Source organism: Ovis canadensis, chromosome 9, assembly GCF_042477335.2.
Source record: "Ovis canadensis isolate MfBH-ARS-UI-01 breed Bighorn chromosome 9, ARS-UI_OviCan_v2, whole genome shotgun sequence".
Taxonomy (NCBI): domain Eukaryota; kingdom Metazoa; phylum Chordata; class Mammalia; order Artiodactyla; family Bovidae; genus Ovis; species Ovis canadensis.
This window is the reverse complement of record NC_091253.1, coordinates 23,641,042-23,655,314: the sequence shown is the minus strand read 5'-3', so window position 1 is coordinate 23,655,314 and position 14,273 is coordinate 23,641,042. Positions and strand designations below refer to the sequence as shown.

The 14,273-nt window shown below is 56.9% G+C and overlaps 1 protein-coding gene across 3 annotated transcripts in view; it reads left to right on the top strand.

Annotated features, from left to right (window-relative positions):
- The first annotated feature begins 3,133 nt into the window (after positions 1-3,133).
- Positions 3,134-14,273, top strand: part of ADCK5 (aarF domain containing kinase 5) — a 13,623-nt gene continuing 2,483 nt past the window's right edge. Inside the window, exons 1-4 of one of the 3 annotated variants that reach the window (XM_069599630.1) lie at positions 3,134-3,212; positions 9,770-9,873; positions 10,306-10,455; positions 14,110-14,185. In XM_069599630.1, coding sequence (XP_069455731.1) covers positions 3,201-3,212; positions 9,770-9,873; positions 10,306-10,455; positions 14,110-14,185 — 342 coding nt within the window. In that variant the 5' untranslated portion in view covers positions 3,134-3,200. Of the gene's footprint in view, positions 3,438-9,769; positions 9,874-10,305; positions 10,456-14,109; positions 14,186-14,273 lie in introns of all 3 variants that reach the window. The other 2 variants (XM_070292504.1, XR_011446634.1) reach the window with 2 other exon arrangements.

Genomic DNA, 14,273 nt, shown 5'->3' with positions numbered 1-14,273 from the left:
CATACATGAGTCCCTATGTTAATTGCAGCATTATTTATGATAGCCAAGATATAGAAACAATCTAATTGCCGATTGACAGATAAGTGGATAAAGAAGATGTGCCACGTATATTATATATATATATACACACACACAATGGAGTATTAGCCACAGAACCCTGTCCTTCAGCTTCCCTGGTAGCAGAGTGGTAAAGAACCCACCTACTGATACGAGACGCAGGTTTGATTCCTGGGTTGGGAAGATCCTCTGGAGTAGGAAATGCCAACCCACTCCAGTATTCTTTTTTTTTTTTTTCCACTCCAGTATTTTTGCATGGAAAATCCCATGGACAGAGGAGCTTGGCCGGCTACAATCCATGGGGGTCACAGGAGTTGGGCACAGCTGAGCAGTTGAGCACGATTAGCCATAGAACAGAATGGAATCTTGCCATTTTGACAACATGGATGGACTTAGAGGGCATTTTGCTGAGTGGAGTAAGACAGTGAAAGACAAATTCTGTATGATTTCACTTATAAGTGGAATAAAAAGCATAACAAGTGAACAAACATATGAGAAGAGACTCATAGATGCAGAGAACAGGTAGTTGCCAGAGGGGCGAGGTATGTGGGATGTGAGTCAACAGGTATGAAATGTGCAGTGGGGAATATAGTCAATAATATAATGTGCAGTGACAGATGGTAACTAGACTTACCCTGGGGATCATTTTATAATGTACAGAAATATTGAATCACTACATTGTTCACCTGGAACTACTGGTGTTGTAGGTCAGTTATACATCAAGAATAAACTCATAGAAAAAGAGATCTGATTTGTGGTTACCAGAAGCAAGGGGTGGGGGGAGGCAGAATTGAATTAAGATGGGTAAAAGGTACAAATTTCCAGTTATAAGACAAGTACTAGGGGGACTTCCCTGGCAGTCCAGTGGTCAGGGCACCATGCTTGACTGCAGGGGGTATGGGTTCGATCCTGAATTAAGATCTTTCATGCCCAGCGGCAGGCTTCCCAGGTGGCACTACTGGTTAAGAACCCTCCTGCCAATGCAGGAGATCTAAGAGACATGGGTTTGATCCCTGAGTCAGGAGGATCCCCTGGAGAAGGTCATGGCAACCCACTCCAGCATTCTTGCCTGGAGAATCCCATCAACAGAGGAGCTTGGTGGGCTATAGTCCATAGGGTCGCAAAGAGTTAGACACAAGTGAAGTGACTTAACATGCATGTATGCCAAGTGGCACAGCCAAAAACAGGTAAGTATTAATACTAGGGATGTAATGTACAGCATGATTAATTAACTGCTGAATGTTACATATGAAAGTTTGTCAGAGTAAATCCTAAGAGACCACAACATAAGGAAAAAATTTGTTTATCTTTTATTTTGTGTTTATACAAGATGTTCAGTGAATGTATTGTAGTGACCATTTCATGATGGATGTGAGTCTAATCATGCTGCACACCTTAAACTTACACAGTGCAGCATCAGTTACATCTCAATAAAACTAGAAGGAAAAAAAGCATTTTATTTCAAAAGCATTTATATATGTATGTATGTATATATATATATGGGCTTCCCTGGTGGCTCAGATAGTAAAGAATATGCCTGCAATGTAGGAGACTGGGTCTCGATCCCTTGGTCGGGATTTACAAGATAATGTAAAAATATGTAGTCATATATTTCATAAATATATATAGATGCAATAACATTTTAAAAGCGCTAAAAAAAAAAAGAATAAAGTTGCAGGAATCCAGGAATCTCTCACACTTCCCAATTACAAAACTTACTACAAAGTTATGCTAGCAGAGCCTTCCCTGATGGTCCAGTAGTTAACACTGTGCTTCCAAGCAAGGGGCGCAGCAGGTTCAGTCCCTGGCTGGGGAACTCCGATCCCACATGCCACAGGGCAATGGAAACCCTCCAGCTGCAATGAAGACCCAAGTCAGCCAAAAAATGGAATCAATCGATACATAACACTTGCTTCTCACCAACTCACCTCCCTGATTCTGACACTGAGACTTTTACTGAGTCTTACTCTTCGCAGCAACATAGATATGTATGCCCAAGTTCAGTTAGAGTCTATCTTCCTTTTCACCAAGACAGAATTGGAGAAATTTGCTGTGTGCAAGTGGCCTTGTAAATGGCCACACCAAGAAGGTGGTTCATTAACAGGCGTGAGTCACTTCTAGGGAACGTGGGTCGACCTTCTGGAGCGAATGCTTACAGAACATTCCCAGGGTTTCGCACTCCATGCCTTATAGGCAGTCAGGAAGGCCTCTTCCTAGCAGGCTCACAAACAGAAATTCGCTCGTAAAATATACATTATGTTTCTCACCTGGGATAACAAATAATGGAGGCCTTTGAAAGTCCAATCTGAGAGTTTTATAATAACTTCTAGGCATCACGGACTCGATGGACGTGAGTCTGAGTGAACTCCGGGAGATGGTGACGAACAGGGAGGCCTGGCGTGCTGCGATTCATAGGGTCGCAAAGAGTCGGACACGACTGAGCGACTGAACTGAACTGAACTGACAGCAAACTTAAGGTGGCCTGCGTGGTATCTTAGCATCCTTAACTTGAGAGCCAGGACCTCATATTGCAGCAAGAAAAGCGAGGCTTGAGCAATTAGTCTCCCTAAACCATCGCTTGGAGGTCCCCACCCTGGGTTCAACTCCAGCTGTCCACGCTGACTCCCTAGTGGGGTCTGTTCTCCCTCCCAGCTTCTGCCCTTGCTGTGAACTCCTGGGGGAACAGGTGACCTGACCTCCCCAAGCCTCAGCTTCTACTGGGGGTCGGAAAAGACCCCAGCAGCAGGGTCTGGGGACGACAGAGGAGATGGTTGATGGCATCACCGACTCGATGGACGTGAGTTTGAGCGAGCTCTTGGAGTTGGAGATAGACAGGGAAGCCTGGCGTGCTGCAGTCCATGTGGTCGCAAAGACGCACACGACTGAGCGACTGAACTGAGCTGAGTGGTGCCTGACCGCGTGCGTTGACGGAGCGCAGGTACTGGCCCTAAAGCTAGTGGGCCGGGAGCCGCCAGGGGGCGCTGCTCCACTGCGGCCCCGGGACTACTCGGGGGCGTGGCCTGTAGTCCCCGCCCGCCCTTCGGACGGCATGAGCGTGCGCACTGCGCCCCTCCCGCAGGGCCTGCTGGGCCGGCGGCGGGTGTGGCGAGTGTGGAGAGCGGGAGCTGAGCTGCGGACCGAAAATGTGGAGACCTGTGAGACCCCGCGCGCTCGCGCCCCTGCCGCGGCTCGGGCCGCCGGGCCGGGACCCGCAGGGCCCAAGACTCGCTCCCCAGGGATCCTCCCGGCTGGCCGGAGCCCGTCACAGCCCTCAGGCAGCCTGTCCTCGGGTCCCTGCTTCAGCCCCCAGGCTCCGTGGGGGAGACGTCGGGCCTTCCCTGCCGCATGCCGCAGCTCCGCTTCTCCGAGGCTGCTTCTTGGTGCGGGAGTCTTGTCTCAGAGGCGACTCTCCAAGCCTCCTTCCCCGCGAGGGACGACCCTCTCGTCCTTTACGGACGACCCTCCCCAGGGAGACGCCCTTTCCCGAGGCGACTGCCTGGCGCCCATCGCCTCCGCCTGCCCCGTATCTGCCTCAGACCCCTCGCCGCTGCAGGCTCTGACCGAATCACAGAGCGGACCCCCCGCCTTTTCTTCACCTGCTCCCTTGGGCACCCTTTTCTCCTTGTCACCAGCCCAGCCCGGGTCATCCCGGGCTGACTGCTGCCCCCCGACTCTGGGGAGACAGGACTTGCGGGGGCGGCAGGTGGGCTGACAGCTGCTGCGGCCCGGCTCTGTCTCGGGGTCACCCCTCCTCTCAGGCCTTCCTAGGTTTCTGCCTGGCCCTGAGCTGCCCTCCTAACTCAGCTTCTTTTGGTCCTGAACATGGCACCTGCCTTTCCAGTCTCTCCCACCCCTCCACCCCGCGTGGGACCTCCCGTTTTATTGCATCTCCACACCTTTCAAACAGGGTGTCATAGTTGTTGACCTATGCCTTAGCCACTCCCCAAAAACCTAGCCCTTTTCTTGTGGTTGGTTTAGAGGTGAGGAGACTGAGTGGGGCTTATTATCATTTTCAACATGGAATTTTCTGTAGACCTGGTAGTTTTCTAATAAGCCTAGCCTGTGGATTTAGGTGTCAATACAAATGAATGTTCATTAGCTTCTGTGGCTTGTAGAGTGGCTCCATTACACAGGGGTGTTTTGTGGGTGAGATGATGAAGCAGTGTTAGTCTGAGAATCAGGTAGAGACAGTGAGTTGGTCTTTTATAGTTTATAAAGCTGCTTCACTCATTCAGGTCACTGAGTCCTCTACGCAGCCCTCGGGAGTGGCAGGCTGGCTTTGGCCCTTGAGCAGGAGATGCTCATGACCAGTAAGTAGAGCACGGCCCAGTAGGGGCTTCTGAGTCCAGACTGGCGCTGAGAGGGTCAGAGACCCTAGAAAGGCAAAGGACACGGTGTTCAAGGTCATCTCCATTCCCTTTCCTGGGCCCAGACGCCCAGTTTCTCTTCCTGACCTTAAGAACAGTTCGGGCTCAGTGCTTGGCTTACTCTCCAGCTATGTGCGCAGAGCTGTTGACCTGCCCTTACACCGCCCATATTCTTGTCACCTCTTTGTAGTTTCAGGTCTCGTGAGATTCAGCAGTTGCTTCTTTCTCTTGGGGCCTGGCTTATCTGCAGTGACTTCAAATCTGCTGTGTCTCATCTACAGGGTGTTAGAAAATCCAACAGCTCAGCTTGTGCCTAAAACATGAGTGCAGGTGCTCGTGGCTTTGTGTTGATGTACACACTGAGTTTGTGAGCTCTGTAGTGTCTGTCTGAGTGACACTGCTGTATAGATTGTTAGCTGAGTTCCAGATGAGCATGGTGCACCTGGGCTGAGAAAAGACCCCTCTCATCTTGTCCCAAAGTGGGAGGCTTCGGGAGTGAGAGGACCACCCCAGGAAGGCTGCGTGTGTGTTCATGCTGCTGAGGAGGCGCCCTCTCTGCACCTGTTTGCTGCCGCTCTGGGTGTGGTACGGGTTACATGTGATGTGTGGATATTGCCCTGGACTGGTTTCTGGGAGTACTGGCTGCTGGCTCTGCCGCATTCATAGCTCCGTTACCCTCCGGTGTCTCCTGGGTGGTGGGGATATTTGGGGAGTCACCGGCATCCAGCTGGCATGAGCCAGCAGGGCCCCGTGGGGGCTCTGGTGTTGTCAGCAGAGGCCTCATTCTCCCGGGGAGCTGCTGCTCGCTCTCTCCTGACCGTGGCCTTCCACCTGTTGCTCAGCAGCATGGCCTGGGCCATGTGGGGTCCTGGATTTTTCTCCACTTAGCCGCCGTTTATCTCAGGTCAGCAAGTGTTTGTGATAAAGAATTTCTGCTGTATCTTGGAGATGATTAAGAGATGGCCCTGCCCAGCCTGATGGGGAGAAAGCCTGCAGGCTAACCTGTGCTCCTGTGATAAGGACAGTGGGGTGGGGTGGAGTGGGGGGACAAGAGACCCTGGTGAATGCGGGCAGGCTTCAGGCAGAACGGCAGCTTGGAGAGCAGGCCTGGGCAGGCTCCTCGCGGCTGTGCGGGGTCTGCCAGAGGGAAGGTCGCCCCGGGCGATCGAGTGAGGGGTCAGGGCTGGGAATGAGACAGTGCAGCCAGAGCGCCTGCTGTGGTGCTGATTCCTCAGGAAATGACAGAAAGCTGCTCTGGGGGCCGTGGTCAGGGACCGTTACTTTTCTGGCTGTGCCCCCTTGGCATCGGCCATGTGTCCAGAGGCTGTGGACGCTGGTCTTCAGCTTCCCTTCCAGACCCCCAGCCGGTGGTGGACAGTGGTCAGGAGGCTGTGGGAGCAGCCAGGTTCCCGAGCTTTAGAGTCAGTGATTCAGGTTTGGCCTTCTGTGAAAAGAACCGTGTGTTTAGTACGAACATGATATGTAAACTTACTTGTTAGGTGACTTGCCTTTTTCTCACTGTAGTCTCCTACTAATGACTCCAGGGACAGTGTGCTCCACCCGGTGGCTGGTTTGGGCATGGGAAGGGTGCGGGCTGGGGAACTGGTTCGATTTCCCAGCTTCTGGCATCTCTGCTGTGCTGTGGGCCACGTGAGGAAATAAGCCCCGCCTCAGAATGCCCGCCTTTTACTGAGCACCTGTTAGGTGCCAGGCCCTGAGCAAGGCGCTTTATTTCTGCCATCTTCCACCTTTCCAGCTTGGCAGGGCACAGCAGGGAGCCAACCCCCAGGCACAGAGTGTGGTTGGCAAGGCTCCTGGGCAGGCCTGTGGTGCGGTGCAGGGCTCAGCCCATGGGCACTCTGCCCCGCTCTGCAGCCCCTGTCGGCCCGGGGTGCCGTTCCCCTGGAGGAGGACCCACTGGGGCTGCACATGCTTCTCCTCTGGCAGTGTCCTCGCCATGTGCCCTGCTGAGTCTCCCTGATGGACTCTGGGCCTTCCCCAGGTGGGGGCCTTGATGGCAATGCCCTCTCAGGGCACCCTCCTCACCCACAGTCTCCTGCCGCCCCTGAAACACACCCGGAGCACGTGTGCAGGGTCCCTGGCGGAGGAGGTGTGACCCTGGGCTCAGCCGTGGTCTTGGAGCCGCCGTGCCTGCCCTTTGGTGTGGCAGCCCCTTCGGGCCTCACCTCAGCCTTGGCGCCGGCAGCCTTGGATCTGCAGGCCGTTGGCATGCTGGCGAGAATAACTTGTGGATCTGCCCTTTTCTTCCCTCTGAACAGTAACATCTCGGGGTATTCGTTACCTGTCAGCTTTGCCTGTTTTCCTTCGCTGTCTTGGGGGCATCCCCATTGGGACTTGGCAGTGGCCCATCCATTCCAGAGCTGAGGGTTTCCTTATCAGTGTGTGTAATCTGCTCCACACTTTCTACCTGTTAATCCCTGACTCCTGGTGGTGCGGAAGTGGTACACATTCAGTAGAAAGTACTTCCAGCTTTGAGTTTGACCTTTTTCTGGACCAGCGGCTGGAAGTGGATGCTCTCTTTGAGGTTGGGCGGCGGCTGCAGCAGCGCCCCGTCAGCCTGCAGTCACCAGGCTGCACTCGGGCGCCCTGACCACGTCCTGTGTCCACTGTCGGCGCCGTGTGCAGTCAGCTGCAGAAGCTGGTCCATGCTTCGGTGCAAAGCAGGCTTCGTGCTAGATGGTTTTGCCCACTTGTGAGTGTTCTGAGCAAGTTTCAGGAAGACCAGGCTAAACTTCGGTAGGTTCAGTGTATTAAATGCATTTTCGACTTCTGAAATTCTCAACTAATGGATTTAACCCTAACCCCATGGTAAATCAAAGAAGATCTGTAGTCTGTTTTCTCAGCTTAGTTCAACCCAGCAAATAAGTCCTTGTTTGTGTTAGGTGGGGTGGCCTGTGGAGCTGGGAGGGCAGGGTTGCTGGGAGGAGGGTGCCCAGGGGGGCACTGGGGACCAGCGGGCAGTTTGGCACAGCGAGGAGCGCCTGGAAGGGCCTGCCCACTCCTTGACCACAGGCTGGCCTTGGCAGTGCTTCACCTGCTCCCACACTGGGCACTGCCCAAGGGCTTTCCAGATGTCAGTTCACTCACCTGCACTGCAGCAGTGCAGTGGTCCCCACCCCGCAGACAGGGAAACTGAGGCACAGAGGGAAGGAACTTGAAACAGCATGGCTGGCAGGTTCTTCAGCCCAGATTCCAGCCCCGGCTGTGTGGCTCCAGACTCCGCCCTGGGCTCAGCCTGAGGCTCTGGGGAGCCCATCCAGTGGCTAGTGGCGAGTGGTCCCCTCGATGCCGGGAGCGCCTCTGCCCCGGGTCGTGACCACTCAGCGTCTCCGGGGAGTGCCAGGTCTGCCTGGACCCACTCAGCTGCTTCGCCTTCCCGGTCGGGCTGGAGAGTGCGGCAGATGTGCTACTCCTGACTGCGAAAACCGTCAAGCGTAGAGTCCCTGAGAGTTACTTACCCAGGAGCTACCGCCTGGGTCTACCCAGTGTTAACATCTGGCTCCAGCTGATCTGTGTCTGTTTGAAACCATACCCATTTTGAAAGTCACAGACTTCTTGACGCATAATCTTGACACTTCATTGTGCACCCCTAAAGGAGGAGGGTATCCTCTGATGTGACCATCGGAACCATCTCACCTCAAAATCCTGACTGTGGTCTGCTGTCTGTGGTCCCACGAGTGTCTCATAGGTGTTTTCTTCCAGACTGAGGTTCAGTCAGGCTTCATGCTTTGCATTTGGTGCAAGTCCTCCCAGGTTTTTTCTTGCGACTCTTTTTTGTTACTTCTAGTGAAAACTAGGCAACATGTACAAGAAGGAGAGAGAATTGACAAGTGCTTGTACTGGGTGCCAGTAGTTGTCAACGCATGGATCTGAACAGGTTTTGGAGAGGCCAGATTGCTGTGTAAAGAGTACCCCACGCTCAGGAATCCTCCAGGTCACAGATAACGAACCAGAAGCCCCAGGGCTGCCAGCTGCTGTCATTGCTTTTTCTGTGGGTTTGTGGTCTCTCTGAGAAGACCAAGCCGCATCAGACCGCTGGTATGAGGGGAATGGCGGCCTCTCGACTCAGGCACCGGCCTCAGCCCTCGTGCTGGCTCCTCATGCCGCCTCCCTGATCGCCCCAGAGGCCCAGCTCTGCCTTGTGCTGCAGCCGGTCTTGCTGGGCATCTGGCCTTGCCTGCTCCTGCGGCCTTCCTGCATGAATCCCCTGCGGTCCCTTGGGACACCCCACCTGGCTGCAGCTCCAGGGTCCCAGGACCAGGCCTCATGGCTGGGCCAGCGCAGCACACGGGGGCACGCCCCTCCTGCTGCAGGACGGCAGTGGTGAGGGGGCCCAGGGGAGCCTGTAGCCAGTGTGTCTCCAGCGGACACGGCGCAGAGGGCGCTGCTGGGGAGGAGACAGGCTCGTGCTGTCAGCGGGCTGGGGGTGGGGGATAGGAAAGGGTGGGCACTGTCTGTGGCGGCTGGCCCTCACTGCCCGTCTGCCCGAGGCTGCCTCTGTGGCCCCTTCGGGGTTTTCCTTGAGGATCTGCACTCACTGCGGGTGGCCCTGGGGAGCAGAGCTCTCTGTCAGGCCCTGGTCTCCTCTGAGGACGGTAGGTCATGGACCTTTTCCTTTGACTTTTGTGATGTTTTGTATCCTTGAAATTGTCTTCAGGGCTGTGTGCTTTGGCCAGAAAGTGATTGGAAAGTCAGTTCCTTGTTTGGCTCAGATTTCATAATAATGTTAACATCTGTGCTGTGGGCTATGATTTAGTTTGCAAAATCTTTTTTTGTCCCCCAAACTGAGACTGTTTACAGTTGGGGAACCTGAGGCTGAGAGCCCTTCAGGTCTTACTCCAGTAAGATCGGGAGACTGAGGCTGCCTGTGAGCGTGGCGTGGTTTCTTCCGTGCCCCTCAGCCAGGGCAGCTTGTGGGGCCTTGACTTCTCTGCCTGCCCCTGGCTGTACCTCCCCAGCCCCCTACCCCAAGTCTCGCCGTGGGGTCTCAGAGACACAAGTTCTTGTGTCTGTTTACTTGCCCAGCGCCAGCCCCTGGGGCCCTGCCTCCTTTATGATCCTGACCCTTCCCTGGGAAGCTGCTGGTCTCAGATGGGAAATAGGCAGTGAGGGCGCCCAGGACCCTGCAGGGAGCTCGGGGCAGGGCCTGTGGGGGGCGGCCTCCTGGTGCAGATGCGGCCTTGCTTACCTCACGTGACACTTGGCCCTTGCCCGCATTGCTGCTCCTGAGTCAGACGCATGGGCCCAGGAAGCACTGACGCTCTGCAGTGATGGGGGGCAGGGGGGATTCCTGCCGCCAGCCATGTGCCCTCTGCTCTTTGCAGGCACAGCTCTGCCACTTTCACTCGGCCCTGCTGCGGGGCAGGCCCAAGCCCTGGCCGTCCCCTGCCACCTTCTTCAGGAGGAACCTCGCAGCCCCGCTGGCAAGGTGGGGAGCTTGCTACAGGGACCCTCTGGCACGTGCCCCTCACCATACAGGGTGTTCTCCATTGGGGGCCATAAGGCTGGACCTTCTCTGCGTGCCTTCCCACGACAGGCTGTGCCGGCCCCCCACCGCCAGGGCCCTGGTCTGGGACCTGGTAGGGGCTGTGGGCTAAGAGTGGCTGGGGGACACGCCTGTTGGAGACCAGGGGGCAGCGAGGATGGGGGCTGGAGGGTCCAAGGCCTGGGTGGACAGAGGCAGGATGGAGCCCACATGGGGTCTGGGCGTTGGGGGGCCTCAGTGGGGTGACCTGGGCCTGCAGGTCAAGCACCCGAAGTCGGTGCCGCCTGCTGAGGTCCTAGTGCAGCTGCAGCGCCTGCGGCCTTGGCCAGGGCGGAGCTGCCCGGGTGACTGGGCCGCGCGCCCGTGTCCCTGCAGGCCCCCGAGGCCCCAGCCCCTGTGGAGGAAGGCGCTGTTGGCTGCGGCCCTGGGGGCACCCCTGCTGCTCGGGGTGCGGTACCTGACGGCGGGAGCCCAGGAGAGGAGGCGGATGCGGCTGGTGGTGGACGGCGTTGGGCGCTTCAGCAGGTAGGGCGGGCACGGCTGCATTGGGGGCCGGGGCTGCAGGGTTCTGCTGGGCGCTCTTTGACGCTGCCTCCCCGGGGCGCTGTTCTGCCCTGGGGACGACTGAGTACCGTGGGACCAAGCTGTCTGCACAGGGTGTGGCCCCCATAGACCCCCCTCTGGCCGTTGCCTTGTCTTCCTTCTGGCCGCCTCTGCTCTCCCAAGGAGAGCTTGGGGTCGCGGGGGGCTTCCTTCTTGCCTCCACTAGCAGTCGCCTGGACCAGCACCACGCCGTGCTGGTCACTGGAGTTCTTGCATCTCCGAGGCAGGGTTCTGGGGGCGGTGCAGGCGGTCTTCCTTCTGAGAAGCCTGGGCAGGCATCCTGCTCCAGCTAGGTCCGAGCCTGCTGCACACAGAGGCCTGAGAGCCAGCTCCTGTAGTGGGAGACCTCAGCCCACCCCGCCCTGCCGAGGGGCCAGGAGGCAATGGCCCAAGGCGGCTCCTGCGTGGCCTTGCGTGAGGAGGCAGCTGCGGCTGTCCTGCTCCGCCAGCTCTGAGCCCCCCGCCCTTGGGCGGCCCAGTTTGGGGCCCAGTGGAGAATCAGGATGCCTAGGACAAGGACGTTTGGCTGCCGCTTCATTGAGATTTACCCCAGCAGCAGCTGCGGGTGGGTGGACAGGCGAGCACCTCACCTCCTCCCACCTATGGGTCTGCCTGGAACTCCTGGCTGCCCTCCTGAGCAGGTTCCAGGCAGTGACCTCTGTGTCCTGCAGGGTTCAGGCTCCACAGCCCAGGGGTGGGCAGGGTCAGCTCTCCCCTTGCGGCCCGCAGCATGGCGGCGCCCGTCCCGTGGCTCCTCTTCCCTCCTTCAGGGGGCTTTCACAGCCAATTTTCAGAAGCCGAGCTGGGACTGAGTGGAGTGGCGCTAGAGAGGTTACCTTCCCCACCAGCTGCGTGGCCTCCTCAGTTCTCAGCCCTGACAGTTGCCAGAATGGGTGGGCCTGGCCAAGCCCTGGTGGGTGCAGGGCAACCACGGGGCCCCTGGAGACCCAGGAGCCTGCAGTGTGCTGGCAGGAGCCCAGGAAGTCGGGCCTGGCTCACCCGAGGATGGCAGGCTCTTCGTGCTGTGGCAGGAGGACTGGGACACAGCGCGTGCGCCAGGCCCGCTCACGGGTCTGGGGTGCTTGAGGGTGGTTTCTGACCCTACCTCTTACTTAATTTTAACTTTACAAACCCTGTGGGGTTTTGTTTTTGTTTTTTTGGGACAGAATTTTAAATGTCCAAAGAAGTTGGACTAATAATACTTTTTTATTTTTGAAACATTGACAAGTATCAACATGCTCCATCATTCCTGAAACGTTGAGTATTTCCTAAACAAGGACATTTTCCTCCACAGCCACGATCAGGGAGCCTTCAGACACATTGTGACCCTCTAACCCTCAGACCCCGTCCTGTGTCACCAGGCTCTCCAGTAACAGCCTTTTCTACGTGAGGATCCATCTGGGCCCGAGTCTAGCCTCCTTCAGCCTGGAACAGCTCTCAGAGTCTCCTCGGCTCGTGGCTAAACTCAGGCTCAGGGCACGGTCCCCAGACCCCCCCTTGCCCAGGGCATCTGACAGCAGCTGTGAGTCCCAGCGTCCCCATGGGTTCCTCCCCTCAAACCACGGGCTACACATGGGGTGGTCCCCACCCTCCCTCAGTTTTGATAGTTTCCTAGGGTGGCTCAGAAAATACCATATTGATTTTGGTGTTTTTACTACAAGAAGGTGAAGCTAGACTCAGCACGAGAACGGGGTGCCCAGGAGGCGTCTGGGCAGCCCTGCCTCAGAGCTCCCACACCCTTGCCTCTGGCCCCCGACTGTGGTGTCCAGAATCTCTGCTGGGGCTGCGCTCCATAGGCCTGACTGAACGAAGACCCTGAACTTTAATGCTGCGGTTGTCCTTTCTGGCCGGCATCAGCTGCCTCACTTAGGAAACCTCCAGGAGCAGGCTCACATTAATTCTGCCTCATATGATGACTTTGACATGTCTGCGGGCCGATAGGCCTTATGACACCGTCGGGTCAGCACCCTGGCCCTGTGCCATATGCAAGGTCCGAGGTGCTGCCTGCGCTATAGAGCGAGCTCCTTGGAGAACAGCCCCGCCCCCCGCCCCTGCTGAGGCTGCCCCTGAGGCCCAGTGTCCACTGTCTAACCTTTACAAGAAAAGCTTTGCCAAGCCCCGACGTGTGTACGTCTGATGTGTGCTCATGGTTTGTCCCACGTTTGGCCTTCGGCTTCCTTCGTACTTTGACACCAGTGCCCTGCCCTCTCTCGTTGCTGCTGGTTTAGCGCCTTCCCTTCTGGTGCTTGTCCTGTGAGCTCGTCCTCCTGGCTCAGCCGTCCTATCCACCCCCAAGGGCTGTTCCACTGTCAGGGAGCTCTATCCTCCCGTGTGTCTCCCCCAACCCTGGTTGCCTCAGCCTGTACCGAACACATGGTGTCACTGCCGGCTTGTTACTGCAACTCTTCAGGCTTGGTTTGTAGGAGCCCCCGCACCTGACTTGTGACCCTCTATTTTAATCTCTACAGTTTCATTGTAAATAATTTCAAACGTACAGCATTTTATTTCTGACATTTTTGAATCCTTCCGACGTGATCCATCCTTTGAGCATTTTACTCCTACTGGCACCACAGTCACTCCAGGCTCAGCCTTGCAACCATCCACCCTCAGGACGGGCAGGGGCCCTGGCGCGGCGCCAGTGTGCTTGCTGCTCCGGGCTGCGCATGCAGTCCAGCTGTTTGCTGTTGTCAGTGGTGAATGTGCCGTTCCATTTTCAACGCGAGTCCTCCGGGTTTCCGCTCTTTCTGTGTCTGTAACCTTTTCTGTACCTGGGAGACACCCAGCTGCCCTTGTCCCTAAATTAGTGACTTATTAGGTCACCTCCCTGAGTATAGACCTCACCCCACTGGCCGCACCTCACTGTCAGCCTCTGTGCAGACCTTGCGTTGGCTTTTGGACAGAGTACTCAGGAAGGAGGGCAGGTCCCTCGGGTCCCAGGAGTTTAGAGAAACCTGTGTCGTTGCTCACCCTGCCGTGCTCAGACAGTCCTTTTTGCAGGAGTGGCTGGGTGGACCTGGTTTGTGGTGCTCAGTGAGGGCCTGGAACCTGGTTTTGGATCCTCCCCTCTCCAGATCCGGGGCTTCCGTGTCCACAGCCTGGGTTGCAGAAGGGACCAATGACCCCAGACCACACCAGAAGGCCGGGGCCTGTGAGACTGCTTGGGGAGCACCCGCGGCTCCGGGGTTCGACCCGGGGCTCCAGTCCACAGAGCGCAGCCAAGTGCAGAGGAGGCCGGGCCGCTGTGCACAGGCTGAGCGAGCGTGTCCACAGACGGAGCGGCTTTGCTCAAGGGTGGGCTTTCCTATGTAACAAGTGCTATCAAAGAATGAAGGAACACGTCTGCTCGTTAGGGACTGCGCCCCCTTCTGTCCTGGGCACCCCTCATCTGCGTGCAGGGACCGAGGGGTGGCATGCATGCAGGCTGCCTAGTGCCCAGCCCAGGAGCTGAGACGGACCTGCTGGCTGCGCAGTCCCGAGAGCCCCGCGGCGTCCCCTAGGTGCTCACAGCCCTCTGAGGCGCTGGTGGGGTGCCTGCTGCACGGTCCAGCTGGGGCTGAGGGCGTCCTCTGCCCGCAGGTCTCTGCGGGTTGGCCTGCAGATCTCGCTGGACTACTGGTGGTGCACGAACATCATCCTACGTGGGGTGGAGGAGGTTTGTACCTGCGTCCTGGCCGGCCCGTCCTGTGCCTGTGGGGTGGGCATGCCTGGGGGGAGCAGGGGCCTGCCTGTCCCCATCCCTG